This window comes from Pan paniscus, chromosome 19 (genome assembly GCF_029289425.2).
Source record: "Pan paniscus chromosome 19, NHGRI_mPanPan1-v2.0_pri, whole genome shotgun sequence".
NCBI classification, from domain to species: Eukaryota; Metazoa; Chordata; class Mammalia; order Primates; family Hominidae; genus Pan; species Pan paniscus.
The window spans coordinates 78,676,166-78,692,168 of NC_073268.2; the positions used below are offsets into that span (position 1 = coordinate 78,676,166).

Below are 16,003 nucleotides of genomic sequence, written 5' to 3' on the forward strand. Positions count from 1 at the left end.
ATTTGACCACAATTATGGATTTATTCCTGGACTCTCAATTCTATTCCATTGATCTAACCTTATGCTAGTACTGTACTGTCTTGATTACTGTGGCTTTGTTTTTAGGTGATGAAGTATGAGCCTTCCTACTTTTTCAGGATTGGTTCCTAGCAATTCCATATGCATGTTAGAATTTGCCTACCGATTTCTACAAAGAAGTCAGCTGGGGCCGGGTGCGGTGGCTCACGTCTTTAATCTCAGCACTTCGGGAGGCGGAGGCGGGTGGATCACCTGAGGTCAGGAGTTCGAGACCAGCCTGGCCAACATAGCGAAACAATAATAAATTATTATTGTTTATAATATAAAATTATTTCTTCCTCTTGATGCTACTGTGTATGGAATTATTTTCTTCATTTTCAGATTGTTCATTGCAAGTATAAAAAAATGGATTTTTGTCTATCAATCTTGTATTCTACAACCTTGCTGAACTAGTCATTAGTTATAAAACGAAGGCTCCTTGTGGGTGTTTTATGCCCTGGGTCTCTCCTACTAACTAGCCAGTCTACAGTCTAGGCTGTATCTTCATTACATCCAGGAACCTCTTTCCACTTGCCTAGTACCACAACCCCTGTTGTTTTTGGGAACACCCTTAGACTGAAACTTGTCACACTCTTGCAAGTGAAGTTAGGTCCTTTGAGATACTCTGTGTTCCTGCTTCTTCCCTTAGGCAAAGTATATGAGCCAGGGTTCTAGTGGTAGACTAGGTGGGGACAATAGCAAGCTTTTCTGTGAATGCTACCCCAGCTCTAGGAGGGTATGGGGCAGGTCAGCAGCCTGGGGTCCTCTTGGCTTGTCTCTCCTGTTGTGGAACCACTGTCCCATGAGCTGGGAGAGAGGGTCGTTGGATTCCCAGTATTCTCAGTGTGTCATGCCTATGAAAGAGCCCCTTTTCCACAAGTAGGGATTGAGCAGAAGAAGGGAGCCCCTGCCTCTGAGAGTACTTGCCTGAGACAGCCTCAGCAACAGAAGTCAGGGCAGGATGAGAAACACTGAAGTCGCATTCTTCACAGGAATAAAGAGAGCCCTCAGGGATGGGCGCGGTGGCTCACAACTGTAATCCCAGCACTTTGGGAGGTCGAGACAGGCAGATCACCTGAGGTCAGGAGATCGAGACCAGCCTGGCCAACATGGTGAAACCCCATCTCTACTAAAAATACAAAAATCAGCCGGGCGTGGTGGTGGGCACCTGTAATCCCAGCTACTCGAGAGGCTGAGGTGGGAGAATCACTTGAACCCAGGAGGCAGAGGTTGCAGTGAGCCGAGATCATGCCATTGCATTCCAGCCGGGGTGATAACAGTGAAACCCTGTCTAAAAAAAAAAAAAAAAAAAAATCAGGCTTCTTGTTCAGTTTTGCTATCCTCTTAGGATTAAAATTTATTTATTTATGATTTTTTTTTCTTTCAGGGACCACTTAATAGTGAGTCTTCCAACCAGAGCTTGTGCAGCGTCGGATCCTTGAGTGATAAAGAAGTAGAGGTAAGAAGCTATGTTCATGGCAGGACTTTTCATACTTGTATTTTTGGGCCAGGTTTGGTGGCTCAAGGCTATAATCCCAGCACTTTGGGAGGCTGAGGCGGGCAGATTGCTTGAGGCTGGGAGTTGGAGACCAGCCTGGGCAACATAGTGAGAACTCGTTTCTACAAAAAAAACTTAGCAGGGCGTGGTGGTACACACCTGTGGCCCCAGCTACTTGGAGGTGGGAGGATCGTTTGCACCTGGGAGAATGAGGCTGCAGTGAGCTGTGATGGCACCACTGTACTCCATCCTGGGCGACAGAGTGAGACCCCCATCTCACAGAAAAGATAGCACTGCTTAATTAACTCCCTGGGTGCTGTTAGACTCTGTGTAAATTGCTCCCCTTTGAGTTGTGTGCTCTTTGCATACATACAGTTATGATGTGGCCCTCACGGGTTTTTATTATAATCATGTGTGGATCTTACATGTCTTAAAATTTTTGCATAGTTGCCATCAGTAAAGGATAGAAATTTGCAATATTGTTCCTGTTTAAATGGAAGATAAAATTGATTGACTGATTTTATTTTTACAACTTTTTTCGAGACATGGCCTCGCTCTGTCATGCAGGTCAGAGTGCAGTGGTGCAATCATAGCTCATTGTAACCTGACACTCCTGAACTCAAGCAGTCCTCCTGTCTCAGCCTCCTGAGTAGCTAGGTGCCACCATGCCTGGCTAATTTTTAAAAATATTTTTAGAGGCGGGGCCTTGCTATATTGCCCAGGCTGGTCTGGAACCCAAGCCATCCTCCCACCTCAGCCTCCAAAGTGCTGGGATTACAGACATGAGCCACTGTGCCTGGCGAAGATTTTTTGTTCATTTGCTTAACTATTCACAGCCCTCATGCATGAGAGTTTTTTTTTTTTATTTGGCATATAACCTAGCTGCCTGTAGATGGGTCTAAGTGTAAGTCTGTAGCCACCTACTTTGTACTTTGCAGATCTCTCCTTTTTGGAAAAAAGATTGGATTTAAAGTAGAAGTAGTGTAACAACAGTTTTCTGAGAACTTAACATATGGTGGACATTTGTCCTACATTTGTGCTCTATTAAATATCTTATGAAAGTTTTGTAGCAGCTCTGATTTACAGATGAATAAACTCAAGCTCTGATATTTTAAGCAGTTTGCCAAAAATTGTGTGGATGGTTTGGTTCTAGACCCTAATACTCTTTGTTATACTCAGTTTTAAGAGGAAGACAGTGATTCAGGACTTGTCTGGGCCAGTTATATCTGTTTATATATTCAATATTTTGTGTATACTCGCTGTTTTTCCTAACGTGAAAAATTTACCAAAATGCTAATTGTGACTTATATGGTATTTGACAGACTCCCGAGAAAAAGCAGAATGACCAGCGAAATCGGAAAAGAAAAGCTGAACCATATGAAACTAGCCAAGGTAGTAATAATTTCGTATCAACAAAAGTACTCAATTCTAATGTACTTAGATAGAATTTTCTAACTCATACTAAATAATTAGTTTGTACACAGGGATTCCTGATAAAGGAGGTTTGTGTATCTTAAGGGAATATCAGACTGTTTATTACAGACTTGCCATTTGATATACACCTGACAAAACAGTGTTAGTTCTTTGGGGACTCTTTGTTTTCCCTGTTGTAAGCTAACAATCTTCTTAACCACAGGTTTTTCTTTACACCAAGCATATATTGTACAAAAAAGAGGTTATGTCAGAGTTTTAACTCTGTCTTTTGTTAGATCAGTGATTTGTTAATGACAGCCAGCTAAAAGTGCTTCATTTACATTACTGTCCTTTCTGCCTACTGTTCTTCCATGGCAGTTGTTTAGTTGAATATTGGAACCCATTGGGATAAATCTGTAAACATGATGGTTATAATGCCAAATATCTTTATATAATCAAAGAAAGAAAAAATGGCTTGGCTTTTTTTCCTCCCATTCTAAGGAATAGAAAGCCCAGTCTTGTTGCATCCTTCTTATCTTTTAAAATCTACAGATAATTCATTTTGTCTTTGGGAGCAAAATTCTCCCAAAGTGACAAGAAAAACTACAGAATCTTAAAGCTGTGAAAAATTCTTCCTTTCACTCCTTGTTCAGTCCTTTATTTTATGGAGGAAATAGTCTGTTCTTGGGCTAAGGTATTTTGGCTCATTTGTTACAAGTAAAGCTGACACTTGGGTTTATAGCAATGTATGTAGTTACTGAATGTATAGTACATTTTAGTGAATGATGGTTTATATGTGTATTGGAAAAACTGTATTTACTTTGGTTTCATTTTCAGGGAAAGGCACTCCTAGGGGACATAAAATTAGTGATTACTTTGAGGTAAGTTACATTTTTTGAAAAAACAAACAAAAAAACAAAGCAAAACAAAAAAACTCTATAGTGATTTTTTAAAAAAACCCTAAATCCTTGTGTTCATTTGAGGCTTTAGAAAGTAATATTTTGGCCAGGCGAGGTGGCTTATGCTTGTAATCCCAGCACTTTGGGAGGCCAAGATGGGAGGATCGCTTGAACCCATGAGTTTGAGACCAACCTGGGCAACATGGGGAAACCCTGTCTCTACAAAAAACAGAAAAAATTAGCCAGGTGTGGTGGCACACACTTATAGTCCTGGCTACTTGGGAGGCTGAGGTGGGAGGATCACTTGAGCCTGAGAAGTCGAGGCTGCAGTGAGCCATGATCTACTGCACTCCAGCCTGGGTGACAGTGAGACCCTGTCTCCAAAAAAAAGAAAGAAAGAAAGTAATGTTTTGCCTTTACTGTACTCTTCTTCCCTTTCTCCCCATCTTCATCAGTTAATGCTGCCCCATCTCTCAATAAGAGAAAACTGCTGCTGCCTTCCTAAATTTAAATCTATTATGTGTCTTGTCTGTGATGATATAAGAATTCACAAATGAGGTGATTTTTCTCTTGGCCAGACGAGGTTTTGTGTCTTACAAAGATTGAGGTGGAATGACTTGGACTCTTCTTTTGTCCTGCTCCCTTTAGTACAGTGGAACATGTAGTGAGTTCCCTGACCCATCGTTAGTGGTTACTAAAGACACTAACATCCACTGCACCACTGCATTTCTGCTTCGTGTATTTGGAGACAAGAAGGGAAAACATTCTTCTCTCATGTCCTTTCAAAATCATGTATACCTTCAGCTTTCTAGCCATGTTTTCTTTATATCTTGGTATATTTCTGCTGGAGCTCCTTCTTAAAAATCTCATTAAAAATTAGCAGAATTTGACTTGTGTGGCATTTTCTCTCTAGAGTAAGATGTGTTAACTTAAAGGGGCCATATAATTAAGATCTGTTTGTGTATTAATCTTTTACTCTCCTTATCTGAAGCATAGTACTGTTTTGAATTATTCATATCGGTTTTTCCCTGTTGGCCAGTTTGCTGGGGGAAGCGGGCCAGGAACCAGCCCTGGCAGAAGTGTTCCACCAGTTGCACGATCCTCACCGCAACATTCCTTATCCAATCCCTTACCGGTAAGCATTCACCTGGAGAAATTTGACACCTGTTGTAGGAGACAAGATGCCCAGAAACACTCAAGCAAAGTTTCTCTTTCATTAATTACCCACAGGGAATGAAGCATTAGGGAGAAAAGTTCATAGTTTTACCTATGAATCCCTTACTTTGATTCAAATCTGTTGTCAGTATATTAGCTTTTTACAGAAGAGCCAATCCTAATATCTCTATATAATAAATTACCTCTAATCCTACAGCTCAGTAGTCTATCAAAGAATTGATTCCAATCGAAACATTAGGTTTTTTCCCTTGCCAAATTTGTATGTTCCTGTAGGGTTTATTTTTATTTTAAAATTTGACCAGCTTCTGGCATAATTGAGTTATCTCCAGAGCTTATTCAGTAATGTACTAGAAAAACTAATGCTATACAGATTTGTGATAGGTATGTTTCCAGCCTGTAAAAGAGATCTGAAGGTCTTAAAAACATTATACCTAAGTTAATGGTTCTCAGTTGGTGGCAGTTTTGCCCCTCAGGGACATTTGTGAATAACTGGAGTCATTATTGGTTGTCACTGCTCGGAGGTATGGGGATGACACTATAGGCATCTACTGGGCAGAAGTCAGGGATGCTGGTAAACATTCTGTAATGTTAGGACAGCCTCCCTGCAAAGAAGAATTACCTGGTCCAAAATATCAGTGGTGCCAAGGTTGAGAATTCCTGAGTAAGCTAACATAGGATTATGTTTATTTGCTCCAGTGTCTTCTCATTATTTGTTGATACTGTGTAAGACCTCTTACTCAAGAGTGTGCTCTATCCCCTAATACCTTAGGTATTGCCTCTGGGATCTTGGGAGACAGGGTCTCTGGGACAGAAGTTTTTATTTTAGATCACTGATTTTTAGGAAAGTTGTTTTTCTTTGCCTTGGTAGAGTTGTGTAATAGTACTCATTTCCTAAGCGATTTAGGCTTCTGTATTGTTAAAGTATTTTAAAATGTACTTTCTCCCCCTCTACTGTCTCATAAAAACCTTCATTAGGATTATTGTAATTATTAAAGCACTTATGAAAACATAAGTTAAACTTATGAAAACAACTAAGAAGTTTTGGCTATTACTGTGTCATCCTTGCCATATATATGTAATTTTTTTTTTTTTTTTTTGAGACAGTCTTGCTCTGTCACTCAGGCTAGAGTGCAGTGGTACGATCATGACTCACAGCAACCTCTGCCTCCTAGGCTCAAGTGATTCTCCCAAATCAGCTTCCTGAGTAGCTCGTACTACAGGCATGTGCCACTACGCCCGGCTAATTTTTGTATTTTTTTGTAGAGGCGTGGTTTCACCATATTGCCCAGGCTGGTCTCAAACTCCTGAGATCATGTGTCTGCCTGCCTCCACCTCCCAAAGTGTTGAGATTACAGGCATTAGCCATTGTGTCAGACCATCCTTGGCCATAGTTTAAAATGTTAGAAATGTTTGATGATAGATCCAATTTGGGCAGGTTGAGGTTTGTTAGTTAACTGTTGAAGAGGCCTGTGTCTCTGTTTTTCTTAAGTTTCAAACCAATTAAAGTCTAAAAGATATTAAATGAGATTGCAGATTATCTATTTGGGACAGATACGTTTTGTAGAATTTCTCGGTGTTGTCTATCACTCTTTTCTTCCTGAAATGCCTTTTTCATTTGGTTTTTAATGGTGTGACCACCCATCTCTCATGTGTCAGTTTAGGTTGAATCTTACCTGAAGACAAAAGAGATGAACTCAATGATCTGTAGACATTTTTGCCAGCTATATGAATGTGGCTGAGCCTCATCATCATGCAAATCTGAGTATAGATGAGGTGTTAAAATAGAAACCAAAGCTTAATCCTCCACCTTTTCCTTGCCTGCCTCTAGGCAACTCAGCATGGTTGGAGGAAAACACATACACCAAGGTGACTGACTGATCTGGTCATGAGCACTGGCCTCATGTGTACCTCTCACTGCCTGCCAGTCCTACTGTATTTCTACTTAGTTCCCTTTCCTCCATGAATATGTCCTATTTTTGTCATCTCCTGCAAACCTCCAGCAATTCTTCTAACTGATGGCCTTCCTTTTTTATGTTACTGAGAAAATAGAAACAATCAGAAGAGCATTTCCACATGCTCCTACTGCAGATTTGCCAAGCTCCTTGCATCAGTACCCACATCCATCTGCCTTTGAGATGAATGAACTTGCTAGCCCTTCACATGGGTCTGGTCTCCCCAATAATTATGTATCCAGCTGTCTACTTGACATTTCCACTTGTACTGCTTGAGCATGTCCAAAAAGGAACTCTTGCTTTCCCTTCCCTACCATAACAATAACATTGAACTGCTCTTCCTGTAATCTGCCTTGTCCTGGTAAATGACAGGTTACACCATCTGGTTTTTCAGGTCACAGCCTCATGCCCCAAATGTAATCCATCAGAAAATCCTGTTTTTCCTTTAAAATGTATTAGAATATGACCACTTTTCTATTTTTCCAGTTCACTGCATTAGCTTTCAAAGTAGTCTCCTTGTTTTTGCCCTTGTTTCACCTAGTCTTAATGTAATAGCCCGAGTAATTGTTAAAATGTTCAGATACATCCCAGCACTCGTCTGCTCAACACTTCCTAGACTGAAGTCTTTATGTGACCTAAAAGCTCCTGCGTGATCTGTGCTCCCCATCATCCACCTGATTCTGACATCTGCAGCCATTCTCCCTCTCCTTCATGCCACTGCAGCCACACTGGCCTCCTTGAGCTCTGTGAAAAACGCTTTTGCTATAGGGTCTTTGTACTTGTTATTCCCTCTTCCAGGAATGTTCTTTTCTCAGATATCAACAATCTCTTCATCAGGTTGTTGCTCAAAAATGACCTTAGCTAAGCGGTCTCCCTTAGCCAACTTCTCTAAAATAGCAGTCCCTCATACCTTGTCAATTTGTTCCTAACTGTACTTTATTTTAATTCTAAGTTATTGGCACTTGACACACCCATGTACATACATTTTAATATATATTTAAATTTTTTTGTTGATTCATATTTATACGTACAGAAGAGTACACGTTGTAAGTCTACAGTTCGCATGAATTTTCACAAACTCTGCAAGCACAAGAAATATTACCAGTGCTGCAGAAGTCCCCCTGAGTTCCCTTTCAGTTACTAACCCCCTCCCTGCCGCTGTGGATAGCCACTAGCCTGACCTCTAACAACATAGGTGAATTTTTTTTTGTATCTTGTGTAAAAGACATTCAGTGTATACTCTTGTGTCTAGCTCCTTTTGTTGCACGTTACTTTTGTGAGGTTTATCCATTTCATTGTGTATTTTATAGGTCATTTATTTTCATTGGTGTGTTATAAGTTTAATTTTCATTTAATAATTTATATATTTTAATTTTGAACTATATAATTAGTTAATTGCCCATCTTCCGACTAGATTTTTTTTTTTTTGAGACGGAGTTTCGCTTTTGTTGCCCAGGCTGGAGTGCAGTGGTGCGATCTTGGTTCACCGCAACCTCCGCCTTCCGGTTTCAAGCGATTCTCCTGCCTCAGCCTCCCAAGTAGCTGGGACTACAGACACGCGCCACCACGCCCAGCTAATTTTTGTATTTTTAGTAGAGACGGGGTTTCACCATGTTGGCCAGGATGGTCTCGATCTCTTGACCTCGTGATCCGCCCGCCTCGGCCTCCCAAAGTGTTGGGATTACAGGCATGAGTCACCGTGCCCAGCCTAGAATGTTAATCTCATAAGAATGGGGATTTTGCTTTGCTTTGTTTACTGCTGTCTCTTGTTACATAAAGGTGTAATTTTTAAACTAATTTCCCCCACTTGACATGTAAGCAATAATGTCTTATTTCATTTTCAGTCTCCAGCATCCAAAACAGTGCTTGGGACACAATAGGTGTTCAAAATTGTGCTGACAGGGAAGAATAGATGGATAAAAAATTATTTTCACCTTTTTTCCTATAAAAGATTATTTTGTATTTGTGTTAAATATAAAAAATAAAGTATGTAAAACATGAAAGTTTTCATGCAGGAGTTGGCAAAAGACAGGTCACAGCTGGCAAGCTAGGAATGATTTTTATTTTTTTAAATTTATTTCATTTTAATTTATTTTATTTTTGGAGACAAAGTCTCACTGTATCCCCCAGGCTGGAGTGCAGTGGCGCAATCTTGGCTCACTGCAACCTCAGCCTCCCCGGTTCAAGCGATTCTCCTGCCTCAGCCTCCCGAGTAGCTGGGACTACAGGTGTGCACCACCACGCCTGGCTAATTTTTGTGTTTTTAGTAGACACGAGGTTTCGCCATGTTGGCCAGGCTGGCCTCTATCTCCTGACTTCAAGTAATCCACCTGCCTCAGCCTCCCAAAGTGCTGGAATTACAGGCGTGAGCCACTGCGCCTGGCAAGCTCGGAATGATTTTTAGATTTTTGAAAGGTTTTAGAAATGAAGGATATATGACAGAGACTGATGTGGCCTGCAAAACCTAAAATATTTGTCTGGTCCTTCACAAAAAAGCTCTCAGAAAATCACTATAAAGTTAACTCTATGTAATTGTTACATAGGAAGGTAGACTATTTCCAGCAGCTGGAAACCTACATGCTGTTCCCTGATCACAACTCCCACTACCCTAGAAGTGATCACTTGGCTAGTTTTTGTGGTAATCATTTTCGTTTTCATGTAGTTTAAACTATCCATGTCTGAATCCATAAACAAAATAGTTTAGTTTTGCCAGTAGGTAAACTCAGTGTTTAAATCTTAGGTATTTTTATTTTTGGCTGTTCTATCAATTATTAAGAGCGGTGTGTATATTTGTATCTCTCGCTGTGATTGTGGAAGTTGTCTGTTTCTTCTTATATTTATATTAAATTTTGTTTTATGTATTATGACTCTCTTCATCTCTTTAAAGCTCTTTGCTTTATTTTTTAATTTTAATTTTTATTTTTGAGACAGGTTCTCGCTCTGTTGCCCAGGCTGGAGTTCAGTGCATGATCTCGGCTCACTACAACCTCCGCCTCCTGGGTTCAAGTGATTCTTGTGCCTCAGCCTCCCAAATACCTGGGATTACAGGCATGCATCACCATGCCGAGATAATCTTTTTGTATTTTTAGTTGGGTTTTCTCCATGTTGGCCAGGCTGGTCTGGAACTCCTGGCCTCAAGTGTTCTGCCTGCCTTGGCCTCCCAAAGTATTGGGATTACAGGCATGAGCCCCTGAGCCTGGCTGAAGCCCTTTGCTTTAAATGTGGTTTATCTGATATTTAATATATCCAAATCATTGTGAGGTATAACTATTTCCATTCTTAATACTGTCAAATTTGCATTATTATGTTTTCTATCTTGGGCAAATACCGTATAATTAGATTTTTTTCTCTTAAGTCTAAAATTTTTTATTATCCTATTTACATTCAATATAATTACCACTACATTCAGTTTAGATATATCATCGTTTAATGTGTTTTTTATTTATCTTGCCTGTTCTGTGTTCCTTTTTCTTTAATTTCTTGCTTCCATTTAGATTGGATTTTTTTTTTTTAAGTCATTTTCTGTTTTCCTCCTCTGCTAGTAGCTAGGCTGTCTTTGGTGTTTCTCTTAGAAAGTACCACATACCGCCGGGCGTGGTGGTTCACGCCTGTAATCCTAGCACTTTGGGAGACCTGGGGACCCATGTGGGAGGATTACTCGAGCTCAGGAGTTCGAGACCAGCCTAAGCAATATAGTGAGATCCCTGTCTGTACGAGGCAGGCAAATCATGAGGTCAGGAGTTCGAGACCAGCCTGGCCAATGTGGTGAAACCCTGTCTCTACTAAAAATACAAAAACTTAGCTGGGCTTGGTGGCAGGTGCCTGTAATCCCTGCCACTCAGGAGGCTGAGGCAGGAGAATCTCTTGAACCCGGGAGGCAGAGGTTGCAGTGAACCGAGATCACACCACTGCACTCTAGCCTGGGTGACAGTGCGAGACTGTCTCAGAAACAAACAAACAAACAAACAAAAAACAACATTTAAAAATTAGCCAGGCATGGTGGCATGCACCTTGTAGTCCCAGCTACTCAGGTGGCTGAGGCGAGAGGATTCCTCGAGCCTAGGAGGTTGAGGCTGGAGCGAGCCATGATCACACCACTGTGCTCCATCCTGGAGCATAGAGTGAGACCCTGTCTCAAAACCCCCAGAAAAGAAAAAATAAAAATAAATTACCACATGCCAAAATTTGAAGTCAGTTGTATCTTCATCCTCTACCAAATAAAATCATGTCCCCAGAACACTGTTTACTCTGCTACTGATTTGGTGGTAGTGGTGTATGTTTTTATTTTGCCTTTTTTTGGTCTCATAAAATATTACTGTTCAGTGCTATCAGTGTTCGTTTAGGTTTATCTATATATTTACCTCTTTGTACTTCTTTCCTTTTTGCATCCTACACCTTCCACCTGGGGTCACTTTCCTTCTGCCTAAGTATTCCTTTAGTATTCTTCTAGAATATATCTGCTAGGGATTAACTCTCTAGGTTTTTGTTTACTGAAATAACTTTATTTTGCTCTTATTCCTGAAAGGTATTTTTGGCTGTGTATATTTTTAGGTTCGCTTTCTTTTTTTTTCTTTTAACACAATTGAGCAGTAATTCATTACCATGTTCTAACCCTCCATTGTTACTATTAAGAAATCAGCTGTCATTTGCCTGTTGTTTCTTTGAAGGTATCTGCTTTTTTTCCCCTGGCTGCTTTAAAAGTCTTTAGCTATGGTGTTCTGTAGTTTTATGATGATGTGTCATTTCATTTCTCTTGCTTGTGATTTCTTGGACTTCTGGAATTTGTGGGTTGGTATCTTTCATCAGTTCTGAATAATTAGCCATTGTCTCTTTGAATATTATCTCTGACTTGTTCTTTTTTCCTTCTCTTATGAAATTCTAATTAACCATACATTATACTTTCTAATTTTATTACCATGGCTTTTGACTTTTTTTGTATTTTTGTTCTTCTTGTCTTTATATACTCCATCATGGATAATTTCTTCTTGCCTTTCAGTTCCCAGATCCTGTTTTATTGTTTCTAATTTGCTATTAGCCCTGTTGAATTGGTTACTGCCTTTTGAAGAAAAAGAATTACATTTCCTGCAGATATTTTCAAGCCTGTCTTTTATTTTTTAAAATATGGTAGACACAATTATTTTATAATCTGTTTGATAATTCTAGCATCTGAAGCTTTTATGAATCTGTTTCTGGTGTCCCTTGTTTTTCTTAGTTGTTGTTCATGGCTTTATTTCTTTTATGCTTTGTTTTTTAACTGTGTACTCCTCATTGTTCTTGAAAAATTTTTTGGGGGGTTTCTTCAAGATCTAGGATGAATGAAGATGTGTTAATCCAGGGAAAATTTTTATTTGCTCCTTCCGAGTACCTAGAGATTTTACCTCTTTTATATACCACTTTAGTGAATTTATGGCTTATATTTTGTTTAGTTTATTTTGTTTGCTTATTTCAACTGCTAGGAAATATTGATTTGGATTGTGTCAACATTTCTCAAGACAACCCCCAACTCTTACACTGCCAAGGCAACTTCCTGGCAGCCATCTGAGGGTGGGGGTAATTTTTCTTCTGGTTTAACCTTTCCTTGAGAATGTAGGTAGCTCTTTGGAGGCCCAGCTTGAAGTGGGAAGGGTTTCCTATTGAACCCTCTCCCTTGGGTGGGCTTTGGTCTGTGACTATCTGCTTGATACCATGTTGCCCTGAAAATGGAAATTCAAGATCTGCAAGTGCCCTTAGGCCATATGTGGCTTTGGTACTTCTTTTACCTGTCTTATGTTCCTAATTTCCCTTAGATTTTGCTCTGGCAGATCCCTAATACTTTATCAACTCTTCAGTGCTTTTAATGTTTTTTGTTGTTGTTGTTCGCCCATATTTTATCCTATCTGTATAGTTTTTTTCCCCCCCCCCAGGGAGACGTTGGTTCAAACAGGAAAGGCTGTAGCCTACATAGTATATTTACAGAAATGTTTTTAAATCTTTCAATCCTTGGCAGGTATTTATTGAATATATGGCAGAAGGTTTAATTTTACTGTTGCAGCTCATTCTCCCATGCAGTGAGAATGTTGTCATCAATGGGTATCACAGGTGTTCTGGAGCCTGGGTTTAAACTGTTACATTTGCTGGGGTAGGACTCTACTCATAGATTCAAAAACTAATTTCTTTGTCAGGATCATTTTACTTTTATTTTTTTTGACATGAAAACGTTAAAGAACTATTCCTGATTAAGGAAAATTATTTCCTTTATTCATGCAGATTATGAAAGTTCAACAATTCAGAAATGGTGAAATAGAAAGTTCCCTCCAAAAGAACTGTTATTAGAGAGTATAGTGGGCAAATATTTCTAGACTTTTTGAGATATACATGTATGTTTATATAATAGGTTTTCTTATTTCCATTGTATTAGTTTATTTAACCAGTATCTTGTAAGCATTTATATTCTATAAATAGTGCTGCAATGAACATCCTTATACATACTTATTAACTTACGCATTTTTCCCAGATAAATCCCCTAATAGTAATTCCCAGGTCAGAATATGATCATTTAAAAATGTCATCACATAAATTGCTAGAAGGTTATTAGCAGTTTGAGAGTACCAATTTTTTCACACCCTGCTAATAATACTGAATTTTATCATTGTAACCTTTGGCATAAAGAAAAATACCTTGTTTTAACTTGCATTTGTTCATTAGTTATATATATTAAACATCATATGTTTAATGGCCTTTTGGATTTCTCTTTTAATGCTTATTCAGGTCCTTTGCATATGTCTCTTTTGAAATACTTGTGTGTTTTGGTTTTTGTTTTACTGATAGGTAAAGCATTATTTATTAAGATTTAATAAATTATTTATAGTATTAATTTGTTATATTGTAAATATTTTTGCTTGTTTGTAATCTTGTCTTTTAACTTTATGTTGACTTTTACCATTCAGATGTAAAAAAATTGAAGTAGTTAAATTTATCAGTGTTTTTCCTTTATGACTTATGTGATTTGTCTTATTCTTAGATGTTCCCATGTGGTGTATTCCTATATGGGGGTTGTGTGTGTGTGTGTGTGTGTGTGTGTAATTTTTTTTTTTTTTGAGACAGGGTCTTGCTGTGTAGCCCTGTGTGTGTGTGTGTGTGTGTGTGTGTGTGTAATTTTTTTTTTTTTTTGAGACAGGGTCTTGCTGTGTAGCCCAGGCTGGAGTGCAGTGGTGTGATCTTGGTTCACTGCAGCCTCTGCCTCCCACGTTCAAGTGATTCTCATGCCCCAGCTTCCCGAGTAGCTGGGACTACAGGCATGTGCCACCATGCCCAGCTAATTTTTGTATTTTTAGTAGAGACAGGGTTTTGCCACGTTGGCCAGGCTGGTCTCAAACTCCTGACCTCAAGTGATTTGCCCATCGCGGCCTCCCAAAGTGCTGGGATTACAGGCATGAGCCACTGTGCCCTGCCCATGGTTTATATTTTTAATGTCATGTTTAAAAAGTCCTTTACCACTAGAAAATTCTAAAAGCATTTGTTTATTTTTTCTTCTTGTAATTTTTTATATATGATAAAAGGTAGGAATCTACTTTTCCCTTTTTTTCTAATATCTGCACAAACGTCCTACCATCTTTTTAATAAGTTCCCGCTAATATGAAATGCACATTAATCACAACTTATATATCTATATTATATAGATCTGTTTCTGAATTCTGTATTCTGTGCCACTGGTCAATCTGTCTGCTTCTGTATCTGTATGATACTGTTTTAGTTAATGTAACATTGTAGTATGTTTCACTATCTGGTCAAGTTTCCCTGATACTTTTTCTGAAAAATTATGTGGCTGATTATGATTATTTTTTTAAGTGAACCTTAGAATTTATTGTGAAATTCTACAAAAACAACTGCCCAAGAAAGCATGAGAGAGAACCTAGATGACCACTATACCACCATGAGACTATCCCTTGGAAGAGAAAAAGGCCAAACACAAAATTTAAAACATTAAACTTGGGTTTTAGAGAAATTTGATGTTTGTAGAATCTGAACCCAGGAACATGATATTACCGTTTAACTTAGATCATCTTTTATATTCATCTGTGAAGCTGTATAGTTTTTCTTCAAAGGTGTTCTGCATGTTTCTTAAGTTTGCTTTCAAGTATTTTACAGATTTTTGTTTGCTACTTTGAATCTGCTTTTCCTTCTGTTACATGCTCTGATTAAAATCAGTTGGGGAAGCTATCAATTTTAGTGTATTTATTTTGTATTTGGCCATCTTACTGAGCTCCTTTTAATTGTTATAGTAATTTTTCCATTGATTTGCTTGGTTTCCTTTGTGAATGGTTATATCATCCAAAAATGACACTAAAAATCTTTAATTTCTAATATTTTTACTTCATTTTTTTTCTTTTTTACATTGGCTAAAACTTTCATAATAACATTTAATATGAGAATGTGTTACTTCTGTCTTGTTTTCTAGCTTTAATTGAAAGGGTCTCCAGTCTTAGCACCATTAATTATGATATTTTAATTTTTGAAAAACATACTCTTCGTTGCATTAAAAGTGGATAATTCCAGTCTTTTTTTTTTTTTTTTTTTTTGGAGATAGAGTCACTCTCTGTTACCCAGGCTGGAGTGCAGTGGCGCAATCTGGGCTCACTGCAACTTCCACCTCCTGGGTTTAAGCAATTCTTCTGCCTTAGCCTCCCGAGTATCTTGGATTACAGGTGCCCACCACCACGCCTGGATAATTTTTGTATTTTTAATAGAGATGGGTTTCACCACGTTGGCCAGGCTGGTCTTGAACTCCTGACCTCAAGTGATCCGCCTGCCTTGGCCTCCCAAAGTACTGGGATTACAGGCATGAGCCATTGTGCCTTGCCAATTCCAGTCTTTTAAGAGTTGCCTAACAGTGTGCGTATCCTTTTTGGTATCCAACAGGAGGAATCTTAATTTATCCCTCCCTAAAGTTAATGTAATGAATTACATTAGTAGATTTGCTAATGTTGAATCATTTTTAGGTTTCTGGAGTAAGTTATGCGTAATTGTGA

The 16,003-nt window shown here is 38.8% G+C and overlaps 1 protein-coding gene across 25 annotated transcripts in view; it reads left to right on the plus strand.

Annotated features, from left to right (window-relative positions):
* The window catches only part of TLK2 (tousled like kinase 2), a 145,011-nt gene that overhangs the window by 50,938 nt on the left and 78,070 nt on the right, over positions 1 to 16,003 (plus strand). For 14 of the 25 annotated variants that reach the window (XM_055102238.3, XM_055102239.3, XM_055102241.3 and 11 more), the window contains exons 3-6: positions 1,445 to 1,516; positions 2,878 to 2,947; positions 3,806 to 3,849; positions 4,907 to 5,002. In XM_055102238.3, coding sequence (XP_054958213.1) covers positions 1,445 to 1,516; positions 2,878 to 2,947; positions 3,806 to 3,849; positions 4,907 to 5,002 — 282 coding nt within the window. The remainder of the gene's footprint in view (positions 1 to 1,444; positions 1,517 to 2,877; positions 2,948 to 3,805; positions 3,850 to 4,906; positions 5,003 to 16,003) is intronic. The other 11 variants (XM_055102245.3, XM_055102247.3, XM_055102248.3 and 8 more) reach the window with 2 other exon arrangements.